A 23026-nucleotide genomic window follows, 5' to 3' on the forward strand; every position below is an offset into this window, starting at 1 on the left:
CGTGGCTCAGACGAGACTCAGACGAGGCTCAAACGAGGCATGCCATCCAGGTGGCGGAGACGCTGTTGTGTAATCCGTTAATGCCGTGTGTGTGTGTGTGTGTGTGTGTGTGTGAATGAATCACAAATGAACTTAATCTGATCCCGTTCCTATGCACGTTAACAAGGTTAAATAGGGGATGTTTAGGACCCAGTTAAGTGGAGCTCTGTGCGTATAGTATGGCTTTGTTAACAAGGTTAAATAGGGGATGTTCACTGGAGATGGTCTACAACCCACATGGATCCAGTGAACAGTGGTGAGGCACTGTTCTCCGCGGTCAAAAGCCGATCTGCGACACACACACATCAAGTCCATCCAGGTGGTGGAGACGCTGTTGTGTAATCCGTTAATGCCGTTTGTGTGTGTGTGTGTGTCTGTCTGTCTGTCTGTCTGTGTGACGCATCCAAAAGCTCCGTTTTGTTCACCTGACGAGGATGTCAAGCCTCTGATTCCTCTTTGATATCCAGCTGCTTGGTGTGTGTGTGTGGTGTGTGCTTTCATCCCCGCGTGCTCAGAAGCACGCCTGACTGGCACAGCGGCGGATTTGACATTCCAGGGAACAAATGATTTGTCTGATGAGGCTTCTGTTGGATTGCGTGCGTAGGTGAGCGAGGCTGTCAGCTGGCAGGCGAAACGCGACGTCTGCTTTCTGGTTCTGTCTGCGGCCGAGGCTGTTAGACGTGTCCTTGGGAGCGTGCGGGAACGTTTACAAGGCGTCCAGGCAGAGAAATAGCCATCTGGCCCAGTGATTGTCCATAAAAACAATGATAAGCTGAAAGAATGGTCTCTTCATATTTTGTTGACGTCTTGCTCTGTGCTCTGGAAAGAGATTGATTTATTTCCCAAAGTGCTCTGCTGCCCTCTAGAGTTCACAGTGTGTACTGCACAATCTCTCAAAAATGCATCAAAAATGCATCAAACAGCCAAGTCTACTCCTGGAGGCCCAGCTGTCTTGTATTTGATCCTGACATGCCTGCCAGCCTCCAGCCAGAGATATGCACCATTAGCCTGCTAAAGATTAGCCCAATCTAATTACAAATGTCTCGCAAACGTGGAAGCCACCTCACAAGACGCCTTTGAGGAAGATGGCGGAAGATCTATATTACAGATCACCTCCGTTGCTCTGACAGCTGTGGAATGAATCCTTTGCATTTATACAATGCGTTGCCTGAGACAGAAACAGAAAACATAGCAGTAAAAAGCACTGCAGTAAAACATGCTATGACATGAGGTAGTTGATAGTTAATACTTCAGTTTACCATCTCAACTGTGGCAACAATTAATACAAATACATAATGTATACATACATAATACAAATACATATGCATATATCTATTAGATGTGGAGAGGGAGCGGGAGCACACTGATGGATTGCAGTCTTATTTTAGTGCAAACACTGCAAACAGACTAACGTTTCAACACTACTGTGACTTCCTCAGAGTCAAGACACAGTAGTGTTGAAACGTCAGTCACGTGTTTACACTGAAATAAACTTTACACTTTAAATAAAATGTACTACTGAGACCTTGAATTTCACCTTGGGATCAATAAAGTATCTACTGTATCCATCCATCTATCTATCTATCTATCTATCTATCAAATAAAAGACTGCAAGCAATCAGTGCGTTCCAGCTCTCTCTCTTTATCATAAAGTCTGCTGTCCTACTGGGAAGCACCTGATTGTTTCCTTAGGATGGTGTGCCCTACTTTAATATGGATATATCTATATGTCTGTACTGAGTGTTGTATTCAGGTGTAGTAGTGAAGTTAAGTGACCCTTGCTGGACAGAAGTGACCTCTAAATACCTCCTCCAGGCATTGTTTAACCCCTAAAAATCCCTAAAAACTCATCTCTGATCCTCAAAATTTGACATATTTTTAAAATGAATGTGTTGAAAACAACACAACTTGCGTTGTTTTAACATATCTTTGTGTCCAGATAGTGAAAACACAAGTTTGTGTTGTTTCCTTTTTTATTTGTTACACAAAATGTGTTGAAAATAACACAACTTGCCTTGAAAACAACACAATTTGCATTGTTTTTTTTAACACATCTCTGTGTCCAGATAAGAACAACACATTCATTTTAAGAGTGTATGTTTTACAAGTTTAAGAGCTTGATTTTAATTAAACAATTCCCATGGCCATAAAATGGTTGGCTATAACTCCAGACCTGTGTCAGTCCTGCCCACTGGCAGTGTAGTCTCTGGTCTAATCTCTGGGGGCAGCCGTGGCCTACTGGTTAGCACTCTGGACCTGCTCTCTACACCTTCTGCAGCCGTGGCCTACTGGTTAGCACTTCGGACTTGTAACTGGAGGGTTGCCGTGGCTACTGGTTAGCACTTCGGACTTGTAACCGGAGGGTTGCCGTGGCCTACTGGTTAGCACTTCGGACTTGTAACCGGAGGGTGTGTGTGTGTGTGTTGGGGCAGCCGTGGCCTACTGGTTAGCACTTCGGACCTGCTCTCCACCTCCTGCTCTCTCCTCCTGCTCTCTACACCTCCCACCTCCTGCTCTCTCCTCCTGCTCTCTACACCTGCTCTCACCTCCTGCTCTCTACACCTCCTGCACTCTCCTCCTGCTCTCTACACCTCCTGCTCTCTACACCTCCTGCTCTCTACACCTCCTGCTCTCTCCTCCTGCTCTCTACACCTCCTGCACTCTCCTCCTGCTCTCTCCACCTCCTGCTCTCTCCTCCTGCTCTCTCCACCTGCTCTCTACACCTCCTGCACTCCTGCAGCCGTGGCCTACTGATTAGCGCTTCGGACTTGTAACTGGAGGGTTGCCGGTTCGAACCCCAACCAGTAGGCATGGCTGAAGTGCCCTTGAGCAAGGCACCTAACCCCTCACTGCTCCCCGAGTGCCGCTGTTGCAGGCAGCTCACTATATACTTATACTGATCGCATATGGATGCTGAGGGCGTGGTCACAGTTCACATGAGGTTTATGAAATAGAGCATCCAGGCAGTCACATGACACCTTTTAGATCATCGCAGCTCCAAAGTGGAAACACTCTGACAACTGATTGGCTCCCGACATGCCAGTTCAGATGTAAAAACACCATAGGAAGAGTTCAGATGTAAGAACACGATAGGAAGAGTTCAGATGTAAGAACAGTTACCTTCACCTTTACAAATCTGCAAAAATCATGTTGTTTTATAGTCAATCCCAGGTGATTTTTTATCAAACCGCATTTTGGTTGTTTTCAAACAATTAAAATGATCAAAGCAACAGTGTGACTGATAATACATTTATAAAGTATACAACTATATTTAAAACCAGAGGGGACCGAGCCTTTTCTGTAGTAGCCCCCAAACTCTGGAACTCCCTACCTCCTCATATCAAATCCTGTAACACAATTGCCAGCTTTGAGACAAATCTTATAACACACTTTTATTCTCTTGCTTTTAATTCTTTTTCATTTCATTTTATGCTGTTTTGTTTTATCCTTATATATATATATATATATATATTATTTTCTTATCCTTTTTCCTATTTATCATTTGGTCTAGTCTTTTACTGTATACTTTGTTTTACCTCTTTAAACTTTATCTTTTTAAATTGTTGTTTTATTCTATTTTACATTATTTAACTATATTCGTGGAGTCTTGCACACCTGTCTTAAAGGCATATTGTTTCTGCCTTCTGCTCTAACTTGTAAAGCACTGTGGGTCAACTGTCGTTCGTTTAATTGTGCAATACAAATAAAACGACTTGACTGTATTTCTGTAAATGAATCACAAATGGACTTAATCTGATCCCGTTCCTATGCACATTAACAAGGTTAAATAGGGGATGTTTAGGACCCAGTTAAGTGGAGCTCTGTGCGTATAGTATGGCTTTGTTAACAAGGTTAAATAGGGGATGTTCACTGGAGATGGTCTACAACCCAGTAAAGTGGAGCTCTGCGCGTATGTGACCAGGCGTGGAATTGAGGGTCGCAAGTGCGTTTTGAGGCATTTTGAGTCATTCACAGATTCTGAAAGTAAGCTTTCTAACAATGTCTTACACATGGAAATCCGATAACATTGGAAGAAGTTGTAGCCATTTTAAAGTATACACATCTCAAAGCTACAAGCTGAGAAATCAGCAAGCAAAGATTGGCTACTTTCTCCCTGAATCCATGGGAGGGAAACACAATGGTCCTCATTTGCATGACATTAAGATCAACCCTCCCCCCTGTCACGGTCACTGATCTGTCAGCCTGCAGTGCAGAGTGTGTTGTAGTGGTCTGAACCATGGTTAACCATTGCAGTTACTATGTGTGTTATTTGATGGATGATGAATTAGAAGATACTTTGTTAAAATGAAAATGATTTTATTACCAAAAAACAGGATGTACACAAGATTTAAAATTCTAGACCCACGGTGTACATTAAACCTCTTATAAACATGACAATATAAACATAATCACACACACATAACCGCAGACAATAGGCCCTTTCACACTGGCAAAATCGCCGCGATTTTATGTACCAGAATCGCGGAACGACTGTCCCTTTCACATAGACCGAGGCGGAACGGCGGTGTCTTGCCAAATTTACTGCCAAGTCCCCTAGACATTTTACCGAGTTTTTTCGTTCTGCCACCAGTGTGAATGGGTCAAGGCGGAAAGGGGAATCTGGGCGGGCATTTCAATGCTTTGTCCAGCCCACCACAGGAGATTGCAAATAAACCTAACTGATCAAAAGCAGCAATCGCAGAGACAGCACATTATGTCAATCTATAAATTCACAAAGTCTCCAGTCATTCAATACCTGCTAGAGTTGACTGTAGCTTGGAGTGCAATCAGTTGCCATAATAGGCTATCTTAAAATCCAGCGATAAAACAAAGCATGAACTCATGAGCGTCTGTCTGCCCTATATGTATATCCTCTGATTGTAATGCTTATCTAGGCGATATTTGTAACATTTATTTTGTATTTGGCCTGTTACAAAATCATGTAGTAAGTTGGAGACATGCATAAAGACATTGCTACAAATTTAAAACCGGATTACTCTGGAATGGCTAACTATGCAGGGGAATGCTTTACACCTTTATGTTCGGTAAGGTCTGCTGTTTATTCTGATGGTTTGTCATGTGTTGAGGGAAAGTTCGCGAAGTATTCCACCAAGATGAATGGGTAGGGAGGCGGGCGCAAAAAATATGATTCAATTAAAGTTACTTTTCTCGATAGGCCCAGGCCTAGAGAAAAGACAGCTATGGTAACCTAACAATTAGGATTTGCTTTGCCTACACTGCTGTTTGGTTGTCCCAAACTTTGAGACGATCCATACTCGCATTAACTGAATCTTATCAACCCGAACAGCGATGTTGAGTGACAGGAATGGATGCAATGCCTAATAATCTCACTGCCTTCGGCATAACTGCTAACAGTGTGCCTAGGCCTACTGTTAAACACCTGAAAAATATTAAGCTGCTGTTTTCTTTTCATGACGAGCACTAGGCCTACGCTTGAATGATTTATGACTGAATGGAACATTGCGTTTTTAAAGAACTGCTTATCACGTTGTGTGACAAAGTTTACACTAATCATCATCTTCTAATGTATCCTTATGTTGAGATGTCCATTCTCTTTGCCCTAGGCTATCATTTGTGTGCGAAGCATGTTTCAATTAAGACAGTACACAAGCTATTTTTATTGTTGTAATATTGAACGATTTCATGAATAAACGCACAGTACATTGTACGGCCAAGGCAAGGGCAACTCTTCTCTTCAATTTCCCTTCCAAATTACGTTTTATTGTCTGAAGACATGTATCGCAAGAATTTAACATTCTAACAGCAACAGCAAAGCAAATGCAAGCTAACCAAAGTGCAGTCGGTTCTCCCGCCATGGTTTTTGAAATCACACACCTGCTGTATCTAAAGGCCCACGCGACTATCACTCTACACGCCCCCTGTTGCACGTCACAATTTAATTTACTATAACTGATCCTGCCTCCTGGCTCCCCAAAATGCCGCATCATGTGAACAGATCAGCAGGCCGGCAAATTTTCACCTCGCTTTCAGACACAAAAAGACGGCAAAAAGACGTCCCCTCTTCCCGCAAATTTAGCGTGATCTCTGTGTGAAAAGGCCTAACGACAAGGGACCAGGTACCTGCCATCAGTCAATACAAGACCTTCACATATTATTCAAATTGCCCATCGAAACTAGTCGTCATGATGCTAATGACCCATGTGGGTTACAGAACCAGCTGGTAGCAATGGATAAAGTAGTCTAAAACAAACATGAGATCATGTTTGCAAACCATGTTATTTTTAATGGACACAAAACGCAAAGTAGATAACTTACCCCATAAGAAACAGAAAGGTGTTCCTGCAGACATCAGTGCCTCCAATGCAATAAGTCGTCCGGGCACACTTTCTTTTTTTCGGGAGCTTTTGGTTGATGTTGTCATCTCTGAAGCGATCTGTTTGCTTCGAGATGCCCAATTATTCGCATGTCCTGCCACTCTCTTTTCGGCAGCCAGAGAATCCAAGCATTATGTTGTACATAACCTCTGGAGAAAGTTTTTGACTACACAAATGTGTACCAAGGAGAGAGTTTTCCTTTCTTCTTCCATAACATTTGCAGTCAAAGTTATGGATTTTTTCCATTTTGCGGTCTTTATCCCCATCAAATGTAACTGTGGAGATAGCATCTGATATCTTACGATCTAGCTCTTCTGCTGCCAGACCGAGAGATAAACAAACAGCATGCTGGTTCAGTATAAGTAGCCATGAGGTTACTTCAAGCATACAGCTGATTGGCCGACAGAACAAAAGAGCACTAATGGTCACGCCCAATTCAAACGCTGGTTTACTTTCTGAAACTTAACCATTTTCAAAGACAAAATATACACTTTTAAAGCAACCAATGCTGTTATCTGAAACATGGAATTGCTTCTTTAGCAAAAAAACGAAAATAACTAATTTTGAAAAAAAAAAAAAAAAAACTTTAACGTCGTTTTTCCCGACTTGCGTCTCTGTGACTTGCACCTGGAATTCCCACGCCTGGTCACATATGTGACCAGGTGTGGGAAAACCAGGCACATGTCTCCCCAGAGACATTTTGAGTTATTCACAGATTCTGAAAGTGTAGTTTCAAAGCTATCCAATGATGTCTCACTCATGGAGATCTGATAATATTTGAATAAGTTGTGGTTATTTTAATGTATACCCCTCTGAAAACCTTTTACTGAGAAAACTGGCCTAATAGATTTGCAAATTCTCACCTCACCTGAGTCAAAGGAAAGACAATTGTGCTCATTTGCATCTCATTGAGATAAGCCCTCCTCTACAAATGTCACACTGTAACATCTGGTATCTGTAGCCCTTCCCCCTACAGGTGTCACTGTGACACCTGGATCTGCTAGCCTGCAGGGCAGAAAGAATTGTAGTGTTATTAACCCTTTAGGCGCCAGAGGTTATTTTTCGAAACGTTCAATTTTGACATCTTCATTTCAAAAGGCTATATCTTAAAAGTGATAAGAGATAGAGACTTTCTGTAAATTAGAGAAATATTAAGGATGACCCAAAGTTTATGTAGAGATTAAATGTTTAGATCTAATTTGCATATTATGACGTGGCATAATATTCAGTGGCGGCCATCTTGGATTATAGAATTTTCATGAAAAGTTGCATGTTTGAATGATAAAATGCACCACTTCTTTTCCCCCAAAATGTCCCTCACCTTCTGTATGCTATATTGCACAATACTGAATGCTCAGGTAAATAGTAAGTAGTAAACAAACTGTATAAATCAATACTAATAAATGGCAGAAACAAACCAAATGCATGTAGCGGAACACATATATGTCCTAAATGGTCAGGGAAATAGATAATCAACAGTGTACATCATTACTAATAAATGGCTGACAATTTTTTTTTTTTTTTATGTAGCAGGCCTTTTGCTGTAGAGATAATGACTATCCATATCCATATCCTATCCATACAGGGCCAGCATTCCCATCATCTTGTGATAGACTATGCATGGCCTAATGGCTCTCCTGCCCCGTGTCACCACCTCTGCTCCTGTTGCGAGCAGCATGGCCAGATCTGCCTCCTTTCGCGTCAAGTGGAGAATTTGCGCAGCTCGGACTAGGCCTACTGTCATTCTCATTGCGACTCCCCCACACTGCCTCGTTCCCCTAACTGTCCTATGAGCACTTCGACCTCGTCTAACATACCCAGTGGCATTAGACAAAGGCTCCACCATGTTACTGTCGCCGCGATTGTGGAGAGGCACAGTACGGAGGCACGGAGACAGAAGCTAGCGTTATGGACATTAGGCTACCTCCAGCCTCGTTCGCCACACCACTAACACCCTGCTAACTTCCCGATGAACACTCCAAACCCGTGAAACATTATTCCCACCAGTGACATTGGGCAAAGGATTCAACGTTTGTGTTTGGTGTAAGCTAAACTATGGAGTAAACTCTCACTTTGTCCAGCTGCATCATTGCAAGGCAGGGACGCATCTGAAGCCTCACTAAACGAATCACCGTCATTTTCTGAAGGCAGATATTCCCCTTCAGAATCAGGGTCCTTGAATAGAAGACCCAACACTTCATTTCAGGTAAACTTTTTTTTTGATGCCATTAGACGATAATCTAATGCAAATACTACGCTGGCGTTGACAATATCGGCTCTGACAAAGTGGCTCCACACGCACACTAGCTCCGGTATTTCACACACTGATTCAATGCGCTGTAGCTAGAAAGTTTTGTTTAAAGCATGCCGTTTTTTCGACTCGGGGATGACATATGACATGTCTGCCATCTAGTGTAGTGGAGGTCGAACGAAATATGACACCCTATTTGACTAAATCGGCCGTTTTATTCAGTACCGCATCTTGTCGAGTAAACTCGACCGTGGCGCCTAGAGGGTTAATATTAATGTAGTGTTATTTTCTTTAGGCACTTCACTGGACTTAGAATAATCAGAATTAGAAGGTACTTTATTGAAATGGAAATGCTTTTATTACAAAAGGCCCTGAATAGCATGCATTAATACACAGGGTAAGATGTTACAATCTCATAATCCAGCGTTTCTCAAACTGTGAGTCATGCCAGGTGGGGCGCGAACTGACGTGAAAAACAGGAGTTTTTTATTTATTTTTTTATCTGTAGTGCAAGCACGTTCACTAATGAACATTTCTTGACGAAGCTGGCCTATCTTAGCGATATATTTGATATATCTTAGCGATACATTTGAGTTAAATGTCCAGTTACAAGGCAAAGACAAGCACCTACCTCACCTAGCAAATAAGATTACTGCATTCACCAAAAAAACTTGATCGTGACAGTATTATGCCTTTGAGATTTCTGAGCGAAATCGCTAAAACGTCTGATTGGGAGCCACTCTTGTGATCCCATGTATTAAACAGTAGGCCTACATCACATCCCTGCAAAGTTTATTTCAAAAATATTTCCCAACCAGCAGTGCTCAGTATGACTGGATTATGGATCCATTTAATGCAGCATGTTGGTATTTCATTGAATATATTGTACAATGCTGTAAAATGGCCTATGCTTCCTAATATGTTGCTGGAAAACAGAAATATATGTGTTATGTATTTATTCATTATTATATCTGCAGCACCAGCTGATTTTAACTCTGTTGAAGAGGATATATTTAGAACTTGTCATTATTTCAATAAATTTGACAATTTTAAGCTTGACCTACCACTTTCTTAGAGCGATGAGGGACAGGTGGGGCTCGAGAATGCCCCCTTGATCAAAGTGGGGAATGAAAGAAAAAGTTTGAGAACCACTGCCATAATCCAAGGTATAAACCACATCTAGTTCCCAATAGAAGACCCAATAACATACAACAAGCAGGATTGCAAAATGGAAGTCAATATGAATCCAACAGAAAAATAAGAATAAAGGTCCTATACACTAGACAACAAGAATAAAGATACTATGAAAAAGATACTAAATTACAAACAAGGTCCACATGTGTGAGGCTGTGTGATAAGGGTGACAGGGCAGGGACTGACCCTGTGGTACAGGAGAGTTCAGGTATTATTTGGTAAAGTGAAAAAAAGTAAGGCAAGACAGTGCAGTTTTAAGTCAGTTGACTTTGGAGGCAACACAATAAGTCAGAACTAGAGTGAATTTAGTCCAGGCTGTTGGAGGGAGGGAGAGGCTGTGCATAAAGGCTAACATAGCAAGGAAAGACTGTCAACAGGGGGCAGAACCGCTGAATTGTGCAGTAACTGAAATTCCACATGTTCTGCATCACAGTGACTTTTTGCAAGGACCACACATTGGTCTCTTGGCATCAAAGCTGTAAGCAAATAACAGGACATTTTAAAAATGGCTAACTATTTCTCATAAAACACCATCATCAACCAATATTTTTTTATATGAACACAATGTGAAAGTTTCAATATAAATACCTGAAGTGCTGATAACTCTTGATCTTTGGAAGCCTTCTGAATTAGGGACTCAGATGCTTCTGCCAGTCGAAGTTCTTACAAACGTACAAACACTCTGCCATCTGCCGTTCCAACAAGCTGTGGGATATTGAGGTGACTCTCAGGAGAGCTGTTTTCCACTAGGCCTACCTGATGACAGCAAGAGCCGCAATGTAAAAAAAAGAACAGAAGAAGAAAAAATATCTTAAGCTAAACATTTCATTGAAGCAGAATGGAGAGCAGCACTGAAGTCATTAATGTTCAAGTAGACTAGTTGCTAAACCATTAGCGTCACATTCAATTCAGGCAATGCTAACAGGCCCCTTTGCACCTTACTCTGGATGTATTCATACAAACTATCCTCCAGTAGGCTAGGTGCTAAATCATTAGCATCAGTCCATTCAAGCAATTCAAGCATATTATTCAAATTAATAGCAGATGCTCACATTACTAGCCAAAAACCTCCCATTACAGCTTAGTTTCGATGTGCATCATTTTAAACGAGAGTACTGAGCTAGCTAATAACAACACTAACTAGCTAATAACAATGTTGCATTAGCTAGCTAGCAAGCAATGTAGCAAGGATTGCAATGTAACAGGGACTACTTACGCTATGAGAAACTGAAAAGTATTCCGGCAGACTTCATTGCCTCCGATTAAATATGTGGTCCGGGGGGACTTTCTTTTCATCAGCGGCTTTTTGATGGATGTAGTCATCTCCAAAGTAACTACTGTACGTCTGTTTGCCTCAAGATGGCCAATGATTCGCATGTCCATTCACTCTCTTTCGGCAGCTATAGAATCATGTATTTTGTACATAAGCTCTGGAGAAAGTTTGTGGCTACACGAATGTCTGCCAAGGAGAGTTCCTGGGTCGCTGTATATTAAGTAGCCATGTGTATCGCTTGTGTTACTTCTTGCATACAGCTGATTGGCCGACAGAACAAAAGAGCACTAATGATAAAACCAATGCTGTTATCTGAAACATGGAATTGCTTCTTTATGACTTCAACTTGCACATTCTGCAAAAAAACGAAAATAACTAATTTCGAAAAAAAAATCCTTCAAAGTCGCTTTTCGCGACTTGCGTCTCTGCGACTTGTGCCTGGTTTTCCCACGCCTGGTCACATATAGTTTGCCTGTGATAACGGGTGCACTCTGCACGGATGGATCCAGAGCCCAAACGGAGCTGGTGCCAGCAGCACAGCAGAGGGAGACAGAGACCAAGAGGCGCTGTCGCTGGCGAGACACTTGACAGGCAGAACGGAGGCCTCGTCCAGGCGGGCAGGTATAGGAGCCAAGCCGTTTGAGCCGCCGTGTGTTTGGAGGTGCTGTACAGAATCGGTGTTGGCATCTCATCGCTGGCAGTGCGGTGTCTCTCATTAGTCTGCTCTCTTAGAGAAGGGGATGTGTGTGTGTGTGTGTATGTGTGTGTGTGTGTGTGTGTTTAATAGCTGAATAGTTTTGTAATGGTGTTTTCATGTTTCTAACTCCCTTTCTCCCTGTTTCTCTCTGTGGTGCTATGAATGTATGGATGATGGCTGGTATGTGTGTGTGTGTGTATGTGCGTGTGTGTGTGTTTGTCAAATCACCATCTTTGGGTTTTCATATCCTTGAATGTGTGTTTCCTTGTCCTTGGCTTGTTTCTGTTTGCTTCTCATTTTCTCTGTTTGCTTGTTCATTTTGAGCACGATGTCAATCCCATGCTTCTGCACCTATACCTGTATGTGAATGCCATGGGCTCCTCTACCGCTCCTCTTTGTGTTGCTTTGGTATTTCTGTGTGTGTGTGTGTGTGTGTGTGTCTGTATGTGTGTGTATGTGTATGTGTGCATGTGTGTGTGCGTGCGTGCGTGTGTGTGTGTGTGTGTGTGTGTGTCTGTATGTGTGTGTGTGTGTGTGTGTGTATGTGTGTATGTGTATGTGTGCATGTGTGTGTATGTGTATGTGTGCGTGTGTGTGCGTGCGTGCGTGCGTGCGTGTGTCTGTATGTGTGTGTGTGTGTGTGTGTATGTGTGTGTATGTGTATGTGTGCATGTGTGTGTGTGCGTGCGTCGTGCTCCTCCTCCACAGAGGCGACGGTGCTGAGCTATGACGGCAGCATGTACCTGAAGATCATCATGCCGCGCACGCTGCACACGGAGGCGGAAGACGTGGCGCTGCGCTTCATGTCCCAGCGCGCCTACGGCTTGCTCATGGCCACCACCTCCAAGGAGTCCGCCGACACTCTCCGCCTCGAGCTGGACGGCGGCCGCGTCAAGCTCACCGTCAACCTAGGTAACACGCCGCAACCCCCCCCCCCCCAGCTCACCTGTGCCCACTCCCCTGGTGTTGCGCTTCTCTACTACTAACCCCAGGTTCCATCTCCACCCACCCACAACACCATCCACCCCACCCTGACCCCCACCCACCCACAACACCATCCACCCCACCCTGACCCCCACCCACCCACAACACCATCCACCCCACCCTGACCCCCACCCACCTCCCCATCCCGCGGTCAGGCTCTGAGTCCCCCCAGCGGACCTCTGATTCATGTCTCTCCCAGACCTGCTGGTGCTGAGAGAGAGAGAAAGCAATATGGCCGCCCACTGCCTAGCCGGGTGCTAATGCTAACAAGCTAACAGACAGCTGTATAGACGTGCAGTCCACAATCAGAGCTAGCAGGCTAACAGACAGCTGTGTAGAAATACACTGCACGATCAGAGCTAACGAACTAACAGACAGCTGTACACTGCACTATCAGTGCTAACAGGCTAACATACAGCTGTATAGACATACAGTGCACGATAAATGTTTTGGGTTAGCCTTTACCTGAGAGCCTGTGCTAATCATGCTAACTCCAACGTTATTTCAACACCACTAGACACTGATAGATGAAGCTTGATGTGATTTGAAATGGTTGTTTTATATTCAGTAAGCATCCTTGCACCTTTGCAGCCCAGTCTTGTTCCCAGCTGTCTGCGTTAGCACCGTGCCAGGTGCATTATGGGGCACGGCCTGAGTATGATACTGGCCCCTCTGAACTCCAGGTTTCCAAAGGTCACCAGCAGGAGAAGGCTGGGGCAGGTCAAAGGTCACCTCTGGAGGCATATGACTGTGGGTCTCCCTACCCCTATCTCCCCATCTACCTCCATTACATTACATTTATCTATCTATCGATCTATCTATCTATCTATCTATCTATCGATCTATCGATCTATTTTCTATCTATCTATCTATCTATCTGTTCTCTCTCTCCCTCTCTCATCCCTCACCGGGCCCCGGAGCCGATGGAACTTTTCATCTCTTCAATGGCCTGTATGTCTGCGGCCCTTCAGGAGCAAACAGCCAGGAGACCGGCTCATGTCCCCTGCCACGCCATCATTCACCACCAGGGGGCACTGCCAACACACTCATACACACACACACGGAGACAAACACTGAACATAGAGACACATCTTTAATTCCTTTCCCACAAAACTTTTGCTCAGGAAAGATGGAAAATTGATGATTCAAATTGATGATTTGAAACAGTAAGAATATTTTTACTTGTACAAAAATTAGGCTGTCCAAAAACACATAAATTATGAATCATTAATTTCATCTAGCTCCGAAAGATAGTGTCATCAAACTTCAGGCACAGAGATAGAGAGATAGAGAGAGACTTGTATCACAATACCGGTCGTCTGAAAGGATGAGATCGAGGAATGGACACATATTCGGACCACTGAGCTAGATATAGAGGTGATATTCAGACCACTGAGCTAGATATAGAGGTTTGAGGTCAGTGATTGACACTCTGAATTCCTCTGATACCCACAGGGACAGTACGTGTTCTCAGTTATTTTAACGGTTCAGTGTTGTCGAAGGTAGAGCCCCTTTGATCATTTGATAATTACTCAGATTGATGGTCACGGCAATCAACCAGTTAGCCAGATTGATGAGTTAACAAACTGTGGCCCTAATCTTTAGCACTAATCTCATTTAGAGATCCAGATCACACAATGGAGACAGTGACAGTCCCTACACCCCTCACACACACACACGTACACACACACACACACACGCACACACACACACAGAGAGAGAGAGAGAGAGAGAGAGAGAGAGAAAGACACAGACACACATTCACACCAGCTACCACCTACCATGAATGGCTTCAGAAGAGATCAATCAACCAGTGACTGAGAAATCAATCATCAGTCATCCTGTCAGCTTAATCAGCTACCCATTCTCCCCTCTGCGGTAATTAATTAGCACGTCCTCCGAGTATGTTTACAAATACCTACACACACTCTTCACACCTTCACTCCAATTAGCGCATGCTAACTAGCGCAGTAATCCACTGGCCACTGAGATGCACAGCTTAGCCGCTAATCCTGACAGAACAGAGCAGAGGGACGGATTTAGCGTAGCCGCGGCGTGGCGCAGAGGGTCGGATTTAGCGCAGCACACGCACGCCCACACACGCACACACATACACACACACACACACACACGCACACACACACACACACACACACACACACACACACACACACACACACACACACACACACACACACACACACACACACGCTCAAAGCACCAGAGAGACACCACAGGGAAATGTGTTGTGTTGTAAGAAAAGGCTAGTCACAGTCTGAACCCCCCCCCCGCCCACACACACACACACCCTGCACTACACACCGTGAGCCTGGACCCCCCTGCCCCTACACACCGTGAGCCTGGTCCCTGGTCCCTGGACCCCCCTGCCCCTACACACCGTGAGCCTGGTCCCTGGACCCCCCTGCCCCTACACACTGTGAGCCTGGTCCCTGGCTGTTTGTGTCCACTACTCTGAGGCGGTTGACAGCTCGAGATCATGCCCCAGCCACGGCTGTGCGCACAGGCAGCCTGCGTCCACTAGGGGGAGATAGAGGACAGGAGATGGCAGAGGAGAGCAGCACCCTGCAAGAACACGTCCACCATTTTAGATACGACTCAGCACAGCAGTCAAGGCATCGCATTCGCCCTGCTTCATCTCCCTTTTGAGGAGTCTGTGATCATTTGTGTCAAAACGGATTTGGATTAAACTCGGTGTATGGCTGCTGCTACAGTGAATGTCAAATAAAATTATCAAATGAATATATATTTACTAACATGTGTCAAGTATGTTCTAATGTAGCTTACATGTTTCATGCTAGTTGTGTTGATGATTAGAAAGAAGCAGGTGTTATGTGTGGCGACAGGCTGCTTAGTGTGGTTGGGGCATGCAGATCACCCTTTTCCCCACATATTCTTCTGTTCTGAGCCCCTAAAATCTCACACTGGCAAACCACCACAGCACACCCTGTCCAGAGTAACAACGGTGTTCACAGCACCAGTGACCACCACAACACACGGCCACACTGACCAGAGCTCACCCGCTTCTCCTCCACCGGTCAGATGTCGGGGAGAGAGAGAGACCAGTGGATTGCCAGTGAGGATTTTAGGGGGTCCGGGGTGTGGATGGAGGGGGGGGTCCTCTGGATGAGGTTATTGCCATGCAACTACCATGACCCAGCTGACTCCGGTGTGGAGGTGGTCCGCGTCTGGTTGGGATGTGGCGGATCAGTGCCGTATCTCAGCCAGATGCGGGCCACGTCCGCGCCGGGCTCGGCTGCTGTGGAGGTGGGGAGGTGGTGGTGTTGGTGAGGAGGAGAAGGGTGTGTCTGACTCGTAGCGTGTCCCCGGATGGTGGCTCTATAAAAGCAGGGAGCTTGGTTGTCTGCAGCATGTACCTTGAAGGATGTAAAATGTTATCTCTCTCTTTCTCTTTCTTTCTCTCTTTCCTCTCTTCTCTCCTCCTCCTTTGATTTGATCTCACCATCTCACTCTCTCTCCCGCCAGATTGTATCAGGATAGACTGTAATCTAAGTAAGTGCTTCTAAACGCTTTTACACCCTGTTCCCCTTCCAGCACTCCTCTCTCTCTCTCTCTCTCTCTCTCTCTCTCACTCTCTGTCACATCATGTGGTTTTGTTTCCTTGTTCTGCACTTTTGTATTTATGTTATTTATTTATAAAATAAAGTGATGCTTTATTTCTTTATAAAATAAAGTGATGCTTTATTTCTTTATAACATAAAGTGATGCTTTATTTTATGGCGCATACTTCATGCACTTGTCATTGCATCATTATTTTGTTTCATTTGATACCTTGGTATACTATCTTTGTTTGTACCTTCAGTTGTTTTGTTTATTCATGTTTTGTTCATTATGTTTATTCATGTTTTGTTCATTATGTTTATTCATGTTTTTGTTCATTATGTTTCATTATGTTTTCCTTTTGTGGTTTTATTTCTTATTTTTGCAATTCTCCAATATGTGTGTGTGTGCATTTGTGTTTGGGCATTTATTTATATGTTTACCTTTTGTGTGTGTGTGTGTGTTTATTTATAAAATCTGTCACTTCTGTCACTTCTCTCAGGATTTTCTCTTTCTGTCTATCCACACACCTGAACACAGTCAGACAAACACACACACACACACACACAAACACACACACACACAAACACACACACACACACACTTGAACATTTATATACAAACTTCTCCACTGACGCGTGCAGTCACATCAAATCACAAACCTGACACATCTCGCAGTGTGACTAAGACAATCATTAGAAAGGTTGCGGTGTGTGTGTGTTTACTTTAGCAGCCAGTGAGTTGTGTGAGAGCATTAATGTGATTCATGACATGCTGTGAGGGTGACAGCTCACTGCCAGGTTGGTGCACACACACACACACACACATGCACATGAGTGCTCCAGAAAGGTAAGTCAGCATGCATCTAAACAGAGGAGAAACCTGCTGGGTCTGTTTATGTGTGTGTGTGTGTGTGTGTGTGAAAGAGAGAGAGAGAGATTGTGTGTGTGTGTGTGTATGTGTACACGTGTAACATTTGTTATGTGGTATGGATGAGTGTGTGTGTGTGTGTGTACATGTGTAACACTTGTTAAGTGGTATGAATGGGTGTGTGTGTGTACATGTGTAACATTTGTGGTATGGATGGGTGTGTGTGTGTACATGTGTAACATTTGTGGTATGGATGTGTGTGTGTGCATGTGTAACATTTGTGGTATGGATGGGTTTGTGTGTGTGTGTGTGTACATGTGTAACATTTGTGGTATGGATGGGTGTGTGTGTGTGTGTACATGTGTAACATTTGTGGTATGGATGGGTGTGTGTGTGTGTACATGTGTAACATTTGTGGTATGGATGGGTGTGTGTGTGTACATGTGTAACATTTGTGGTATGGATGGGTCTGTGTGTGTGTGTGTGTGTGTACATGTGTAACATTTGTGGTATGGATGGGTGTGTGTGTGTGTGTGTGTACATGTGTAACATTTGTGGTATGGATGTGTGTGTGTGTGTACATGTGTGGTATGGATGGGTGTGTGTGTGTGTGTACATTTGTGGTATGGATGGGTGTTGTTCTATGTTTCTACGTATGTTTTTCCTCCTTCCTATCATCACACACAGATAACCCAGAGGGTAAGTAGCCTTCACATGCTTTGCTTTATGTGATGTAGACATGTTGCCACCAGGGGTCGCTAGGGATCACAGGATGTAAAATATGCATCCGTTAGTACTCTGCACAGTAATCGTATCTGCTACCATAGTGAGCACACAGACTGTAAAAACAGACATTTTAAACCACATCTCATTAGACATGCTGATGAAAATGTTCCTTTCTTTATATGTGACCCGACAGAATTATTTTCAGAGTGGTTTGTATTAAATATTTTGCAGTCCAGTTTAAATATTCAGTGGCATCAAATATAATTTTCATTCCTGTGACGTACATTTGTATACATGACGGAGCGTGTGAACCCTCTTTTGCTAGCATAATAATCAGTAAATACTCTATCATGCCATAGCTTGTATTAGCATTCCTGCCTAGCTTAATAATCAGTAAATACTCTATCAAGCCATAGCTTGTATTAGCATTCCTGCCTAGCATAATAATCAGTAAATACTCTATCAAGCCATAGCTTGTATTAGCATTCCTGCCTTCACTTATGCTGCGTTTTAGCCCTTTCTGGGCACGATACACGCGTTAGCATCCATTGCATCCCATTTGTAGCGCTTCTCCGTGGCGATTAGGGCCCATGTGGCTGAACTGAGAAGGAGACAAGGAGCGGAGGGCAGCAGATGATGTGTGTGTGTGTGTGTGTGTGTGTGTGGTAGGATGGCATCTCTCGACCCGATGCCACCTCACATGCCAGCGCCCACTATGAGACGTGCGGCAGCATATGGTGAGCACAGGGCAGCACACACAGACTGCTTGGTCTCAGGTCCCCGGCCAGTCTGAGAAGGAGAGGGGAGGGAGGGAGGATGACTGAAAGATGGAGAGTGTCAGAGAGAGAGAGAGAGAGGGATATGGCACCTTGAAGACCTTCTGGCCATATCTTGCCCTTACCACAGACAGAGAGAGAGAGAGAGACCGAGAGAGAGGGAGAGAGGGCAAAAGGACAAACATAAGCTGTTATGGAGAATAGAGAAGACAAGGCTGAACACAGTTATAGAGAATAAAGAAGACAAAGCTGAACACTGTTATAGAGAACAGAGAAGGCTGAACACAGTTATAGAGAAGAGACTAGGCTGAACACAGTTATAGAGAACAGAGAAGGCTGAACACAGTTATAGAGAAGAGACTAGGCTGAACACAGTTATAGAGAATTGAGAAGACAAAGCTGAACACTGTTATAGAGAACAGAGAAGGCTGAACACAGTTATAGAGAACAGAGAAGGCTGAATGGAGCACTGGAGAGAGAGAGATGGGCAGCTATGTTCTAGGTGAAGGACGAACAGCGAGAGAGAGGCAGGTAATGTGTGGGGATAGGGGGGCAGGTAATGGGCAGGTCTTGGCAGAGTATTGTGTGTGGAGAGTGCTGAAGGACGGAGAGAGAGAGAAAGGAGGAAGAGTGTTTTGTGGCAAAAGACAGTTTGGACAGTGTTGAGAGAGAGAGAGAGAGGAGGTAGAGTGTTGTAGTGTAGGAAAGAGGGAGAGAGAGAAGGATGGGTTTTTGTGGGGTAGAAGAGACAGTGTAGAGGATAAGTTGGTATAGGAGAGAGAGAGAGAGAGTAGAGGATTTAATGGTGTAGGAGAGAGAGAGAGTAGAGGATATGTTGGTGTAGGAGAGTGTAGAGGATATGTTGGTGTAGGAGAGTGTAGAGGATATGTTGGTGTAGAAGAGTGTAGAGGATATGTTGGTGTAGGAGAGTGTAGAGGATTTAATGGTGTAGGAGAGTGTAGAGGATTTAATGGTGTAGGAGAGAGAGAGTAGAGGGGAAGTTGGTGTAGAACAGAGAGAGAGTAGAGGGGAAGTTGGTGTAGAACAGAGAGAGAGTAGAGGGGAAGTTGGTGTAGAACAGAGATAAGGGGACAGAGGGAGTGTGCATGTGAGAAAAGAACAAAGAGACTCGTGGGTAACTAATCGTGTCACCTCTGTTGCGTGTGACAAGTCTGCCCTTCTGACCACAGGGGCTGGTGGCACCTGCTGCTACTGCCGGCTCAGGGATCGCTTAGTCATGTCTGACACACTGGCACCTGCGGTTCCCCTACACACACACACACAAACACACACATGCGCGTCTGCACACACTAGGTCACACTGCTCTGCCTGCTTACGCCAGAAGGGCTCAGCCACACGACTCTGACATGGACATGTCATTTTACTGGGTGTGTCTGGATATAGTTTCAGCCATCAGTACACAGATATCCGTATTCAGTGTCAGTGTGTGTGTCTGTGTGAGAGAGAGAGAGAGAGAAAGAGAGTTTGTGTGTGTCTGTGTGTGTGTGAGAGAGAGAGACAAAGAGAGTTTGTGTGTGTGTCTGTGTGTGTGAGAGAGAGAGAGACAAAGAGAGTTTGTGTGTGTGTGAGAGAGAGAGAGAGAGAGAGAAAGAGAGTGTGTGTGGGGGTTTATTAATATTGTAATGCTTCTGCGTGTCTGTGCATGGATATGTCTGTATGTGTCTGGGATCAGTGGAAAGGTGAGCTTTAATCTCGCTTTAATAAGACACACTCACAGTAAGCTAGCACACAATCACCTGATTAAAGCTACATTCTCCTGACTCAACCAAAGGCCACAGATAGCTTACACGATGACAGCTACACAAGAGATACCTTACAGCAGAGCATCACACACACACACACACACACACAGCTATGAGAGAGCATCAGAGGACATTTTAAGATAATACCACTCCACAGCAAGGGGATTTAATGTGTAAGGATGATACTAAGAACACACACACAGAGGACCTAGGACTGTTAACAAAAAAACGTCCTTATATCAAGTGTGCAATGACCCCCACAGCACAAAACCAAGCTTTCTGCTTCCCTTGCTGGAGTTATAATCCTGTTGCATTGAAGGAATTAAAAAAACACAAATTGCTTAATGAGGGATTTTCTAAATGATGACAGAAAAAAGCACTTCAAAGGCTACATTAATCCAGCCGCATGCAGTCAATTATCACAGGCACCTTAAAAAGCCCATCATCGCCGAACAAGCAAGCTCTGCAGCGTTTGCACGAAAACATTAAAGGATGGAACGTATTTACTCCTCTTCTTCTCTTCCCTTTCTTTTCTTTTATTTTCTCTTTTGACTCTTTTATTTTCTTTCTTCGGAAGCCCATTTCAAAATCCCACCAAAGCATTCAGAAGCCAGAGGACATTCGGAAGCATTCTGTCAAAACTCCTTTAATCAGTTCTACGGCGCGAGTGCCCCCAACCCCCCCAACCAGATGAATTGTGTCAGTGCGTCTACCTTTGCTGGTGGAGTGATGGGAGCCGATGCCTGTAGGTCAGAGCATCTGCGCTGCGCCGTGCTGAGTGGCCAGGGAGGGACTGTTTAAACAGGCTCCTTAATGAAGCTTCCTCGCCTGTAGTGAGTAAAGGTGTGCACACACTGTCCCCTGCTCCTTTACGCTGCTGCGGCGTCGGAGAAGCTTCCAGCTCTTATTTGTGCAAATAGCAGATATGAGTTTTGAGCTCTTGTTAATTCAAGAGGAAAGTTTTTGTTGTTGTTGTTGTAAGAGTGGTCCCATGAAGGGTGGGAGGGCTGATGGGGAAGGAGAAAGGGGAAGACATTGTTTATGCCAAATGTGGCTGCACTCACAGAGTCGGAGTCTCTTTGAAGAGGCTTTGGCTGAAAGGGCTGAGAGCAAACTAGCCGTCATGGAAACGACGCTGTCCTCTTCATCATCCTGCCCATGCACCCACATGCATGAGACCACTGCAGGATTTCTTTATGATGATGATGATGATGATGATGATGATGGGTACTTGCCATGTTATAACAGAAATGACCTAATAATGTATGAAGCCTTTGAAGCACACACACACACACACACATCAAAGGAATTCGCAATCAGCGCCTTTCCCTCACCACTGAAGTGAACTTAGTTCATTCTGTGTGTGTGTGTCTGAGAGAGAGAAAGTGTGTGTGTGTCTATATTTGTAACTTGTTTGTTAATGTGTGTGTGTGCGTGAGAGTGAGCGTTCATGTACAGTATGTTTGTATGCCTGAGTTTACTATTTTCCTCCACTATGGAGGTCATGTCTACTCCAGTTTTGTCCTGCTGTGTGGAGCTAAATGAATTTGGTTGTGCTGTACTGGGCCTGTTTGTTTTAGTCTGCAGTCTGGACTGCATTGGTGGAGGTAAACACTGTACTCACATGACTTTGGTTGCAGTTCCTGACACGTTTTTAATGGATGCAAAACAGCCTATAATGCTAAATGTCTATGGGGGGACGATTGAAACACCTATTTCATTTGTCCCGACCAGGCAGTATTGTATATTCTAAGTCAATGCACACATATCTGTGTTTATACTATATTTTATGCAGGTGAGACATGGAAAAGCAGTTTTAGAAAGATGCAAATATATTTGGGGCTATCAGGTAGGGGGTTGAGTTTTGCCATGTTAACCTATGGAGACTGACGGCCTGTGGGTCATGAAGGACACTTATTTGGATGTGTGGTGGCTTTAACCACGTAAAAACAGAGTGAAATAACATTTTGTACAATAGAAACATTGTATAATTCGAAACATGCATTATTCTAGCTATATTAATGGCATAGTGCATGCTATTTCCATAAGCGAAGATAGCTTCACCATAATGACAATGAGTTGTTAACAGACATGAACCAAGACATATAGCCCAGCAGCAATCTATCTAAAATAACACATACTTAAAGTACCATTCATGATATATTGTCAAATATTGAAATTGTGGAAAGTTTACATAATTTAAGCTGTATGTTTCGTTCAGAGCTGTAAATGCAACTGTATTTGACAGAGGATAGATGTAGTTTGCTAGTGACAAAATATTAACTTTCAGTGTTTTACAATGTCTTTGTAAATTACGTTTAATTAAGAAGTGTTTCATTCGTCCCAGTTCTCCCCTACTCACATTACATTACATTACATTTAGCAGACACTTCTTGACCGAAGTGACTTACATATGTCAGCTATATTACAAGGGATCACATTGTCCCCGGAGCAACTTGGGGTTAAGTGCCTTGCTCAAGGGCACAACGGTGGAAGCCGGGAATTGAACCGACAACTT

The 23026-nt window shown here is 44.0% G+C and overlaps 1 protein-coding gene across 1 annotated transcript in view; it reads left to right on the plus strand.

The window, feature by feature from the left end:
* Nucleotides 1-23026, plus strand: part of LOC125289324 (neurexin-2-like) — an 836342-nt gene that overhangs the window by 439620 nt on the left and 373696 nt on the right. Inside the window, 2 exon segments of the mRNA XM_048236077.1 lie at nucleotides 12519-12722; nucleotides 16299-16325. Of these exon segments, the coding sequence (XP_048092034.1) occupies nucleotides 12519-12722; nucleotides 16299-16325 (231 nt within the window).

Source organism: Alosa alosa, chromosome 24 (assembly GCF_017589495.1).
Source record: "Alosa alosa isolate M-15738 ecotype Scorff River chromosome 24, AALO_Geno_1.1, whole genome shotgun sequence".
NCBI lineage: Eukaryota > Metazoa > Chordata > Actinopteri > Clupeiformes > Clupeidae > Alosa > Alosa alosa.